This window comes from Diadema antillarum, unplaced genomic scaffold, assembly GCF_040938485.1.
Source record: "Diadema antillarum isolate AM-2024a unplaced genomic scaffold, OU_Dant_1.0 scf00000226, whole genome shotgun sequence".
In the NCBI taxonomy this organism is placed as follows: domain Eukaryota; kingdom Metazoa; phylum Echinodermata; class Echinoidea; order Diadematoida; family Diadematidae; genus Diadema; species Diadema antillarum.
This window is the reverse complement of record NW_027271115.1, coordinates 2,982,874-2,996,804: the sequence shown is the minus strand read 5'-3', so window position 1 is coordinate 2,996,804 and position 13,931 is coordinate 2,982,874. Positions and strand designations below refer to the sequence as shown.

At 38.2% G+C, this 13,931-nt stretch overlaps 2 protein-coding genes across 2 annotated transcripts; one reads left to right on the top strand and one right to left on the bottom strand.

Moving 5' to 3' along the window:
* Nucleotides 1–3,326: 3,326 nt before the first annotated feature.
* On the top strand, nucleotides 3,327–7,206 carry LOC139724679 (E3 ubiquitin-protein ligase TRIM56-like). Its single transcript, XM_071635805.1, has 2 exons — nucleotides 3,327–3,520; nucleotides 6,222–7,206. The coding sequence occupies exon 2, from the start codon at nucleotides 6,235–6,237 to the stop codon at nucleotides 7,204–7,206; it is 972 nt and encodes a 323-aa protein (XP_071491906.1). The 5' UTR covers nucleotides 3,327–3,520; nucleotides 6,222–6,234.
* A 5,169-nt stretch (nucleotides 7,207–12,375) lies between these two features.
* LOC139724711 (urotensin-2 receptor-like) lies at nucleotides 12,376–13,320 on the bottom strand. The gene has a single exon (XM_071635831.1). The coding sequence runs from the start codon at nucleotides 13,318–13,320 to the stop codon at nucleotides 12,376–12,378; it is 945 nt and encodes a 314-aa protein (XP_071491932.1).
* Between the last annotated feature and the right edge of the window lie 611 nt (nucleotides 13,321–13,931).

Below are 13,931 nucleotides of genomic sequence, written 5' to 3'. Positions count from 1 at the left end.
CATTATGAATATTGTCGATACATTTTGTTAGTAAACAAGAAAACGCCCTCAAAAGAATCAAATATTCACCTTGAAACAACGCAGTCAGTGCAAAAAGGTCAGACTTTTGTGGCGCTTATAGCTGGTACGTACAGTGTAGCCAGAATATTTAAGAAAACAACAACAATTCATAATACTAAAAGTGTTGAAAAGGAAACATAATCAAACGACACAGGAAAATCACCTCCTCAAAATGCTGACACCATTATGACCTAACTTACTATTAAGATGTTCACTTGCATGGGTTTACACAATGATTACGTGCCCTTGAGGCAATAGGAGGATATTCCAATGTTAACATCGATGCTGCTACATCAAAGAAGCCAAGTATTCCTCATTCAAACATAAGATGCAACACTTATTCCATCATGTTATCAGGCACACATTTGCATTGTGAAAAACACGAAGATGAATTTCAGAGGAATATTACTGCCGAATATGGCAGGATGAATGGGAAGAAAGAAATTCTCTGCAATTTCTGGTCGACAGTGCGATAATCTTGCCAGCAGCTGGCTTTAGTATAGGTTTTCCCGGCCAGTTTCGCACTTTCGTCAGCCCAATTCCTAATTGCTGCATTCAATTTAGCAAAATTTAGCGTAGATGACATGTTTGGTAGTTCAATTTTATGATCTCTTCATTCAAATTCATTTTGGAGCATTCAAATTACCTTTAGCGTCATTCTAATCAACACTTTTTCAATTGAAATTCGTAAAACTAGCACCATTTCGTTATTCGTTCATTCAATTTAGAATGATATAGTCACGTGATCACGGACATGCCGCACTCGTTCATTCAAATTCATTTTTGGGCATCCAATTTAACATCTTTTGCAGTCAATTTAGCACGCATGTTTATGCTTTGGTTCTTTCTTTTTTTTTTGTTAACACAGTTACTGTTTTGCAAGCGTCATTACATTTCATATGTTCGTACTTATTTGAGAGATTTTGGCAACAGTTTTTTTTCTTCAATGTGCCTAGTGATTCTTCCAGTCTGAAGATTTAGTGCATCATGTGGCCACAACTTATCTGGCCGTTGAGTGCTTTATTCCGAGTGTGTCGGCCAGTTCTTGGAAGTCAAGGTTATGATCATCAAATGTTTCTATAATTCTTTTTCTGTCTTCTTGAGAAATACGTCTGTATCTAACTTGTGCTGTTATGACTGTAAGAAGATGAACTTAATCTGTAGTATTGGTACATGTAGGCCTAAAATGACATGTATAAAAGAAAAGGGGCGCTACAGAACAACAAACCCGAGTTATGTATGGTAAAAATTACTTTTACTGCTTAACAGTGCGTGGATGAAACAAAAAGTCTTAATGTTATCACCTTTTCAAAAAAGAAATAACATGACGTTAATTTGAATGAACATGTTAGGAATTTGACTGCCCATACGCGAAATTGAATGACTGAATTACCCCTTTCGGCCAGTGTTGGCGAATTTGAATGACTGAAGAGCACGTGCCAATTTGAATTCTCGTTTTACGAATTCGAATGGCACATGTGCAAATTTCATTGATCGAAATGCTAAATTGAACGACCAACTTGCAATTTTGAATGACAGAATGTGCAGTGACGAGGATTTTCGCTAAATTGAATGAACCTTTTATCAAATGGACTGACAAAAGTGCGAAATTGGCCGGGAAAACCTATATTATGTATTTACATGCATGATAGTAACATACGATAACGAAATTTTACGTAATAACAGCATTGATTGTTGAGAGCTGGTTGGTCGAATAGGGGTGATGTTCGCTATTCCGAAGGTTCGTTATTTCTAGGCTTCCCTGCTGACCATTTAAATTTGAAGAGAAGGAGTTGGATATAAGAATGAGAAGTTTTAATCATCATGCCAATAACTATATCAATAACGACATGTGGATCATTATTGTTTCATCATACACACATCCTTTCGCTCCTTGTCACTTTCACTCACTCTTTCTCACAGGTCCATGCATACACACACGCTTACACAATTAGGTATACACAATGGTCCGAATTCAAGAAGGTGGTACAAAATGAAACCAGGGTTTAAACCATGGACAAAAACCATGGAGCGCCAAGTGTCGCATGGAATATTTCGTTACGAAATCAGTCATTTCGTCGATGAAATTACTATTTTGTAACGAAATGACAACTTTTTGTAACTAAATGAAAATTTCGTCCACAAAATGATAATCTCGTTAACGAAACGGTCATTTTGTCGACGAAATGACCAATTGCGTAACGAAATATTCCGTGCGACACTTGGCGCTCCTGGTTTTTGTCCATGGTTTAAACCATGGTTTCATTTGTACCACCTTCGTGAATTCGGGCCTATCAGTCCTGTTGATTCCTTATTCTCGCTACGCATCAGTGATCACTAACGTACGCATTAGCCTCAAAACACAGCTGCTACTGGCCAATGAGATTCTTCTATAGGGAGATATACACAACGTACCTTGTAAATTGTATTGTATGGGAATAATTGCTGGGATATCTAAGTAATGTACTCAGGACAGTTAATGAGGTTAAAGGAAAGATTTTGGAGAGGTTCAGGGGATTTCATAGGACAATGTCTCAAGCTGGATATACCAAGATGGCGAAATAATAATCATGGAGTATAGGTTTATACATCAAGTTTAGTTATTCATTTTGACCACAATCATTGAACACGGCTTTGCCTTTTCTTCACTTTTATCAATTATGATTGCAATGGTTCATGAAACAGGCCGGAGATATGTCTACCTTGAGACATGACCAAAAGCATCCACTCTTTATATATCTTAATCTCCCTCCCATCACACTTAACTTTCATATGTCCCGATTCGCACCATTCTATATTTAATGAAATACAATAATTTATGCTTAAAACAAAAGTAACAGTAATAAAATTTAATACCTCAATAGCATCAGAATATATAAGCATTCCATAACAGCAGACAAACTTTTTTCTTTGTCATAGTCTCAGAAATAAAAGGAATTAAATGATTATACAAAACAGGATATAAATTTCATATTTCTAAAAATGATTACTCATCTTATTTTCCGCAGATTCACGTTGAAGTGATTCTTTAACAAGACGACTGTTGCTGATATCTATTTCTTTTGAGAAAATAACGTCGCACGAACAACTCACTGCACAAGGCTAGTGGTTATTATGCACTATGATTTTCAAATAGACGTAGGATGTACAAAACGCCGTTTCTATAAAAGGGGTCAAAGTCAAAAGGTGAAGAAGAATACGAACATTCGTGTGTACCTTCTTGGATCGGCCGGCCATTTTGTGAGTACTACATATGCGTAGTGCATCTCTCTGTGCGTAACGAACTTTTGATAGTTTTTTAGGGTCTTAAAAGTTTGACCACATTCCATCTGATACGTATTCGCACCTTCCTATAGGTTGAACAGACAACAGATTGTGATGCAATCCCTATATATGTACTTTGATCGGAGCCAGACAGAAATCAGCAATATTGAACCCGGAAGTACGGCATACTAACCTGGTAAGCGTATATACACACACGCATGTTATGAGGCTCATTCTAATCAGCACTTTTTCAATTGAAATTCGTAAAACAAGCACCATTTCGTTATTCGTTCATTCAGTTTAGAATGATATAGTCACGTGATCACGGACATGCTGCACTCGTTCATTCAAATTCATTCTTGGGCATCCAATTTCACATCTTTTGCAGTCAATTTAGCACGCATCTTTATGCTTTGGTTCTTTCTTCCTTTTTTTTAACAACATAGTTATTGTTTTGCAAGCGTCATTACATTTCATATTTTCGTATTCATGTTAGAGATTTTGGCAACAGTTTTTTTTCTCTCTTCAATGTGCTTATTGAGTCTTCCAGTCCGAAGATAGTGCATGTGGCCACAACCTATCTGGCCGTTGAGCGCTTTATTCCGAGTGTGTCGGCCAGTTCTAGGAAGTCAAGGTTATGATCATCAAAATAATGTTCCTATAATTCTTTTTCTGTCTTCTTGAGAAATACGTCTGTATCTAACTTGTGCTGTCATGGCTATCAAGAAGATGAAGTTAATCTGTAGTATTGGTACATGTAGGCCTAAAATGACATGTATGAAAGAAAAGGGACGTTACAGAACAACAAACTCTAGTTATATAGGGTCAAAATATGATACTTTTACTGCTTAACAGTGCGTGGATGAAACAAAAAGTCACATAGAAATACGCGTTTAAATGTTCTCACCTTTTCAAAAAAGAAATAACATGACGTTAATTTGAATGAACATGTTTGGAATTGGACTGCCCATACGCGAAATTGAATGACTGAAATACCCTTTTCGGCCAGTGCTGGTGAATATGAATGACTGAAGAGCACGTGCCAATTTGAATGCCCGTTTTACGAATTCGAAAGGCACATGTGCAAATTTCATTGATAGAAATGCTAAATTGAACGAATAACTTGCAGTTTTAAATGACAGAATGTGCAGTGACGAGGATTTTCGCTAAATTGAATGAACCTTCTATCAAATGGACTGACAAAAGTGCGAAATTGGCCGGGAAAACCTATATAATACTTGTATCGGGTGTTGCTCGACTTACAACACCTCAGAATGTTTCCATTTCTACAACGTTATGACGTTGTCCATCTCCTCTTCCTTGTTCTCTTTATTTACTTCTCTTAGTTCCCCGTGGTATCAAGGATGTAAATCACTAAATACTTACTTTTCCTGGTAAATACTTACTTCTCTTACTTCCCTGTGGTACCAAGGCTGTAAACTCCCCGAAGAATCAAATTGTGGAGATTTTATGACTTAAACACGATAATTTAGCATTCGCTTCAGAAAGATAAGTAAGGAGGGATGTTGGAAGAAAGCGCCGGACCGCTTGATGTTCTGTCATAATTATTGTTTCTCGATTTTTTGTCCTTTGTTCGTTTGTTTGTTTGTTTGTTTGTTTGTTTTGGGAATGGAAAGTGTCATCCAAAATTGAGAAGAGTGAGATTAAAGTACATTAATCAGCAATGAAAAGGTGCTATCATGAACGTATCTAATAATGAAAGCATCCAATCAAAACAGTTCTCACAAGATGGCACTGAAGGTTCACACAAAGATGGGGTGATAAGCAGAATATGACTGGAAAGCGATAAAGGAAGCCAATTGTCGCAGTCAAATCTTTCCAATAGTCTGCAATAGCATTTCCCTGGACGATTCTGTTCATTTTATGTGTCCATAAACCCTGAAAGAACATCGATTCCACAGTGACTCTGAAAGGTCTGATGGATCCTTCTTTATTTACTCATTTACTTTAATTCATTACTTTCTTGCACCATTTCGATATAAATTCTTTATCATTGGAGGCTATACCAAAGTTTCGTAAAAATTATGCTACCGGTTTTGTTTGTCTATGAAAGGTGGGTAAGAAGAAGTGATCTACGAAAAATAAAATCATTGTGTTAAATTCTGCTTTAAAGGTAAATAGATGAATTTCTTATTTGTCTCCCAAAACAAAGGAAGAAAGTATCTTCATGTATCTTCGTAAAATGAAATGCAATTTGAATTGAATTGATTTTGAATGCAAATGAATAATTTTAAAAAGTCTTGAAACTATCCCTCAGAAAGCAAATACTTTGTAAAGGTTGAAGGGCAACTTATTACATGGCATATTTAGGCCTACGAATAGCCAAAGGGACACATGTTTACTAATGATTTCTCCCATTTCTCTCAAATTTTCATTATCTTTTTACAAGGTATTTTAACTTTTGTATATAATTACATATACAATGTCTCTGCTGGATGGTAGATATTCTCGCAACTAAAACTGTACAGGATCACGATTAGAAGAATCATATCACCATTACCTGCTCAAGTCATCCCATCATATTTTTGTAAGTGCATTGTAATTAGGCTCTTTCTTGTTTCACTAATATTCCTTATGATTTTATTCTAAGTTGCACAATCCCATAACAGGCTCACCACACAACTCCTCCAGTCAAATCAATCACAATGAATCAACTTTATTGAGCCCTAATATAAAGCACACTTAGTAAACATGGAAACTATAAATTCACACGTCTTCTAAATTGTGGCTCATTACATTGTTCGATTTTAAGAATGCATAAATTTTCATACTTGGTATCAACTTTCCTTCTGTTTTTTACTTGGTATATGCTAATTTCATATTGATGCTGAGTACTTATCGATGTGTTTACCGCTTTGTGTTTCTTTTGCTTCTAGACTTACAGTCACCATGACAACGTTTCATCAAATCAGCCGCCAGAATTTGGAGTGTCCTATCTGTCTGACACTTTTTAACCATCCTAGATCACTGACATGTTCTCACATCTTCTGCACAAACTGTCTGCAACGTATATTTCAAGCTCAGCCAGTCGAACAAGCTATAAAATGCCCTATATGCAGGAAAGAAACGCCATTACCCGGTGGAGATGTGAGTAAGTTACAAACAAACGTACCCCTCAGTTCGATGGTGGACGAAGTGAAAACCAGGAGTCCAACATGCACAGTTTGTGAGATGAACGAAAAGTCGCCAGCCGTGTCCTACTGTCAGGACTGTGGGAAATATTTGTGCAAATTATGTGAGACAAGCCACTCTACTTGGAAACCGTTCTCCAACCACGAAAAGGTGGACATGACCGAGGTGCTCTCGGGAAAAGTTTCACTTAAGAGGAGATGTAAATGTAAGAAACATCCTAACGATGACGAGGAGTGTTTCTGTACCGGATGTCGAGAGTACGTCTGCTTGAGATGCGGGATGTTAGGGCACTTACAAGCAGGGCATCAGATCGAAGAGGCAGCTATCCATGAGGAGAAATTGATGAAAAACATCAAGGAGCTACAAGAAAGCGTAAAATCAAAGAAAACAACCCTTGAAAATTATATCGATTTCATAGAGACACAGCGGAAAGAAATAACAAACATGCTGAGTAAGCTCATTGATGACATCGGCAAGACGTACGACGAATACATGCAGCTTTTGTCAGCCAGTAGAGAAGCGCTGGAATGCCAAGTGCAACGTTGGTCTGAAAAGTTCGAGAAGAAATTACAAGTCATGGAGGAAGAGAGTCGCCAAACAGTTCGTAACATGAACGCTATGGAAGAGCTGGTAAGTACCGGTGTGAAGGTACCACTAGAGAAAGACGCCTTGTTTGCAAACAACACGCTGTGTGAGAACTTAAAGAGCTTTCTTGGACGAGAGGTGTGACAGAACAAGTTCAGAACATTTCATTCATTAAACACGTGAAGGTCAATGAACTTCGTCTTGGAGAGCTGAAAGGTTACACGTGTGATGTCAAAGCAGACTTAGAGCTCTCTAGCAAAGATAGTATGACCTGTATGACTCGTGCACCAGGCGGTAAGATGGCGGTGGGATCCCGTTTCGGCGGAGTCTATTTCTACTCTCCTGATGGACGATTACAGCAGACGGAGCTGAAGGATGTCAGCGTCAGTAAAACTGGATTTCTGTCTGATGGTCGAAGTGTTATTTATGATACAAACGACAGGATGTCACTCTACACTCCACAGTGGGAGAAACTCGACCTCACATTCGAGACAATGACAGTCTGTGAAGGAGGGTTTGATGGTCTCACTGTGGATAGAGATGATAATATCTACACTAGTTATAGAGATCCCAAGAAGATCCAGGTATTTACCCCACAGGGTGGTGAGGCAGTCAGGGAAATAATGCTTGCTGATACACCCTTCCAATTATTCTCTTTTCACACCACGGGGAAACTGATACTGAATAACCTAGATGTTGTCGAGTGCCTTGATGATAAGGGATTGAAGGAGAATCACGTGATGAAGGATAGTATCTTTCCCTTCCCAGCTGTTTGTCGAGATGATTCGGTCATTGTAGCCTGGGTGAAGCATGAGGACGGTCTCGTCAGTATCGATCGATACACGAGAGATTTGGAGCACGTGTGCAATCTCCTCACTGATTTCAAAATACAAAAACCAGAAAGAGGTTGGTACTACTAGGTGTTTCAAAAAACATTTCCCACTTTTGATTCTTAATAATTCAAAAACTATATATCAGATAACACTGTCATTGATATGAGTGATAGCTGAATAGTGTACAATTTGGTTGAAGGTGGTTTAAATATGAAAGCATGAATAAGTTTCATGAAATCCATGATTAATTTCACAGTTAGGTTCCAGACTTTGTTCTATTTTTAACCCTCTGTACAAAATTTCACTTTGCACAGGGGGCAATGGGTGTGTACGGGAGTGTGTGGTTAACACCCTGACAATGGTCCTGAACAATGGCCAGGGTTTGAATGCTTCATTATTCATTCATGAGAAATTCCACTATCACAGCTAGTTTTTATTCAGCCTCTGGCAGTATCTGTGTAAAGTCACACGCCTGTCGATACTGTCGTTGAGTCGCGTCAGTGCTCTCCCTACTTCTGAAAAACAAAATTTCAATGAATACCTTCTGTTCTATCGTAAACGTGGTGACAGGAAGTAAAGAAAATCAATTAGAGTATATATACACTTGTGTATATGGAGCCTTAAATAATCTACTCTGAAACAAATCGCCCCAATGATAAATGCTGCTGAACTCTTTACCAAAAATGATCTCTTTTTCTCGAAAAAGACTACTGTAAAACGAGAAATTTTCGCGTGCATTTTGATTTCACGAATTTCGCGAGCGCCAAAATTCGCAAACTTAAAATGCACGCGAAAGCTTTTGTCTACACTAAATGCATTGAATGCCAGTAGCAATTCGCGAAAATTTCATGCCATGAAAAAGGCTGTCGGCTCCAATTCGCGAAAATTTCATGCCGCGAATATATCATGTTTTACAGTATTTGATTAGTAGACAGTTGTATTAAAATGAGGAACTTTAGATCATTTATGCTTATTTATATCCCAAATTTAGTGATATGTGAAGCAAAATTTGAAAATGATTGCCAGCTGGAATGAAATGTGGTGTTTGCAAGCACTTTACCGTGCATGAATTCAGACTAGCAGTGCCCAGGGCAATACACATGGATTATTGATTAAGCATTCATGTGCCAGGGAGCGCCAGACTGCCACAGGTGGTTCAGGCATGTCCATTGTTCAGGGCCATTGTCAGCACACACTCACATACACATCATTGGTTCCTGTGCCAAGTTCAATTTTTGTACAGAGGGTTAAAATTTGACCAAAATCTGAAACCTTACTTCAAAATCAATCTTAGATTTAATGAAACTGATTTATGCTTTCACGTGCAAATCGCCTCCAACCAAATTGTACACTATCCAGCTATTACTCATATCAATGACAGTTTTATCGAATGAACAGTATTTGAAATATTTGTGATCAAAAGTGGGAAATGTTTTTTGAAACACCTAGTATCTCCAGGAGTTTGAGAGTGGTGAGATAGCTTTCTGCACTAGAGATAGACTCTACATGTTCTTTTAATGAAATTAATGTGAATTGTCAAAGACGACTTTATTTTTTTATGATAGTATGGATCACAGTCAAATGATTGGCTGAGAGTAATCACGTGACCAGTCATTCATTTTGTCTAACATGCCCCGCGGGCAGAAGTTTTTACCTTTGACTGGTATAACAACGGCTCGGACACACGCACGTAACTGTGGCTTGCCGCGTAATTCACGCTCAATTACGCCACAATTTCATGATAACTTAGCAAAACGCACTTACTCAATAAACAATTACTATAGCGCCTACTGAATCACTTTTTTCCCCGGATTTTTCTGAAGTATAAGGTCTACATGTAGTGTTTACCCATAAAGGTAAATAAAACATTATTCACAGAGCCATTTTATAAAGCAAATAATGCGCAGGTTGAAATTCGGGACGTCAGTAGAGATGCAGCTCACTCTCAGTATATCAAAGCCTATATGTATGGGTATATCGACAAAAAAACTCATCTTATAAAATGACTGACTGAAACTACCAATAGCTAGAATCCTTGTAGATTTTCAGAATCACTGATATGTACACATGGCAAACCGCGATATTCCTGTATTAAATTACTCGTAACCAGCTTTTTTGAAAATAATATTCAATGATACATTTACTTGTAGTATTTCAAACTTTAGTATCCATTCACATATTATTCGTCACGCAACGGACTATATCATTATCAGAAAATGTTGAACTTATGCTAGACTTGCCAAGAAAATCAAACACAACATGTACCTGAGATGTAGGTTACCAACTGAACTCACTATCTGCTGATCTTAGAAGCACTCCTTCTCATCAGTATTTTAAATTATCCTTCAAAAACATTTCCTCGCAACGCATCACTCGAATTAGCGATCTTGCTCACAAATTTACTCTCACATCACAAATTGTAACTATTTGCCTAACGTATAGTCCTTTACTTTTAGAAGTTAAAAATATAGATCATTAGGTAAAGATTTTTTGTTTAATTGTGATTGTAAACTAAAAACTACAAAACACTGTATCCCCCCCCCCCCCTCTCTCTCTCTTCTCTGATGTTCTCCTTATTCTGACAACCCATTCTATGTCCGCTAATATTCGTTTTCTGCTTTGTTATATTCCCTTTGTGTTGTCCTCCTCAGCTAAATGTCAGGCCATTTGAAAATACTCGCTTTTCAAACTATTCATTTGTTCGTGTGTGTCCTTGTTGCTCTGTGTGTGTTTATAAAAGAGATTAACAAGATATTATACCACCCAGAGTTCGTTATCCCAGTCAACAAATGAATTATTGATAACCGTCTCTTCCATCGGTATGTTAAAATTCGATAAAATTTATTAGCATGTACGCACTTGATATTGTACGAGGGATTCTTTAAAGGGAGCGTATAGTTTTGGTTGAGGTTTCTAATATTTTTGGTGAGATAATGAGAAACCTCATATGAAATATGAAAGAGCATGTATAGTTCCAAGAAGGATTCAACGTTTATTTGATGAAAATCGGTTTTAAAATGGCTGAGATATCAAAAAAAAAAGAGCATCCTAATAAAAAGCGGGATCCACCTTTTATCAGGACCGCTTGGTTTTACTTTATTTTTGGATGTCTCTAAAACTGATTTTCATCAAACAAAACTTTGAATTCCTCTTGAAATGGTATGCTCTGTAGTATTTCATAAGTGGTTTCTTAGTATCTCACAAAAAGTTAAAAGCCCAATTCTCATCTCCACCAATACTCTACAATCTTTTTAAGTACATGTATACTCTTATAAATATTTTGATATAAATATTTGTATCGTTGATTTGTCGAATGATTTCATTTCTGCAAGTGTAGAAACAAAACTGACACTTGAAAATGATAGTCTACAAACTACAGACGTGGTCCTTTACCGATTGGGAGATGTAATAAAAAGAGAAAGTCATTTTGCATTTTTGCGTTATATCATGCACATAATAAATGAATAAGCTTTTCCTTTAGACTTAGCCTCTTGTACTAGTCATGACTCGATTTCTTCTTAAATCACACTAATCCTTTTGTGATCATCCAAACTTTGAATTGAATTGAATTGAAAAATGGTGTGATAAAGATCAAGGAATTAAAGGCATTATTTACCATTTGCAGAAACAAAAACCCAGCTTTAGTGCTACACAGTATAGTTCTAAGATGTGAGTTAGGGATATAGAAACAACCAATGTAAAAATCTAATTAGTACATTGTATATTCAATATTAAGTGTTGTTAAATGTACAAAATGAGAGCAATAGTTATGATAAATTTGTTTTTCGAGTAAACCGTCTACAGTTGTGGTTTATTGAGGAAAATGTTGATATCTCCCTATAAGGCCTTTTTGTAAAATTCTTCTCTTGAACATTTTTTAAATCACTGCTCCCAATGGTAAACAATACCTTTAAGTCGAGAAAGTAAGTGTGCTGCTTAAACGACGTTAAAAAACACACACAAAACATACTGCCAATATTAACTAATTAACAAATCAATGTCTCCTGTGCACTTTGAAGCAAAATTACACTCGCGACATTTTGACAGCAATCAACTGAACCTTTCAGGATACTATGCATGATTGTGGTAAATTAGGATTTGATAATTGATATTGTTCAAGCAATTCACGTATCTACACCTCATTTTCTCGGGGATGGGCCCTTTACCTTCTTTCTTCGTTAAAAAAAAGAAAGAAAACGCACCTATACACATAGATAGGGTCATCGTAAATCAGTAAGTATTGGTAAAATCAATATGTTCACAGATCGAAAAAGTCACTTCTTGTTTCTCCTGAAACGCATTTTAGGTTTACTTTGTGGAGTTGTCCGGATCGGCATTACCGCGGTACAAACACTTTTCTTCTCTCTCGGCTAAGTTAGTGCCTGCACACATTCACTTGTTTGTTTTTTCTTCGCACATAATACCAAAAGGGTGTCATTGTTACAGTACTCTCTTAAAAAGTGTACTTTAAACGCAGCATTCAAATCGAATCACACACTTCCGGGCGACATGTAAAGCGATATTTTGGAGCCGTGTATGAGCTCTGTTTTCTCATCTTTTGCCACACGTTGTACCGCTTTGGTAACAAGGTGTAGAGGAATGGATTCACGCAGGAGTTCAGGTAGGATATGACCAGCGTTACGAGGCCTATGATCTGGCTGGGATCGAACCTGTCGACGTGGAGCACAGCCAGCTGGTACACCCAAAATGGGGTGTAGCATACCCAGAAGACGAAGACCACTAGGAACACGATCTGGGCCACACGCCGTTTCGACTGCCGCACCTGTCGATTACTGCTTCGATCCGGGCTGACTGTGCAGCAGAAGTGCAGCATGAGAAGGACGTAGACCGCGACGATGATTACCGAAGGGATCATGAAAGTGATGAGAAAGACGAAGATCATGTAGTTGTGCAAGGAGTTATCTCCACTCAAAGTCCACGTGCACGTCTTTTTGATCGCCCCTTGGGCGTCACGGATCCGAGTCAGTGACATGCTGGCAATCATGGGCGTGGCGAGCACGATGGCGGAGACCCAAATGACGGCCACCACGCGGCGAGCGAATCCGACGCTGCGGTGCTTGAGAGACAACATGGGATGCACGACGGCGACGTAGCGTTCGATGCTCATTACGGTAAGGATGTACACACTGGCTTGCATGGTGATGATGTCGATGCTCAAAATCAACCGGCAACCGACGTCACCAAACATCCACCCGCCCTGGTTGTAGTTCGTCAACGTGTAGAACAAACAGCCGAATACGTATAACAAATCGGCGGCAGCCATGTTGACGATGTACGTATTGATTGTGTTCACATTCACACTGCTTGTCGGTTTCAAGGCTAGAAGAATAACCAGGGCATTGGCGCACACTCCGATGATGAATATACACAAGAAGCCCGCGATCAGAATGGATTTGAAGATCATGTCGTCGTCGTTGTGGTCGTAATCGTAGCGCCTAGACGGAGTCGACGTTGACTGGACGCGAAGTGAGGCAGAAAACGCGGGAAACGACAACCGCGTAAAGTTGAAGGGTTTCAAATCTTCTAACATTGTTAGGTTATTGAGGCATATTAAAGCAATACCTACTCCTCCTGTATAAAGTCGTTCTGGCCTCTAGCTTGGTAGCTACGCACCTTTAACAATATTCATGAAGATTTCGACTTGATTTGTGTTGTTGGATACATTAAGCTGACGTCAGCACGTCTCGGTCATGATACGCATTCTAGGTCAGGAAACTTGGCCATAAAGTTTATGAAGTCAGAGTGTGCGAAAGTTTGTAAGAGTCAAACATAACTAGGCTGACAAAAAAAAAGGAAGAAAAATTAAAAATATCTTTAGATATGCCGAACAGTGTAACTCCAAGAAACACATCTGCTCTGAATCTTCTACATAGTACGAGTCTTGTCAAAGGAAACCATGCGTTTACTTTGGCGGAAATCGTTGCAGAGTCAAAGTGGGTCCAGGTGTAGATTAAGTAGGATTTGGTCCCTTCGCAATTTGAAATATGAATACCAGGTTCTGTGAAATATTTGGTA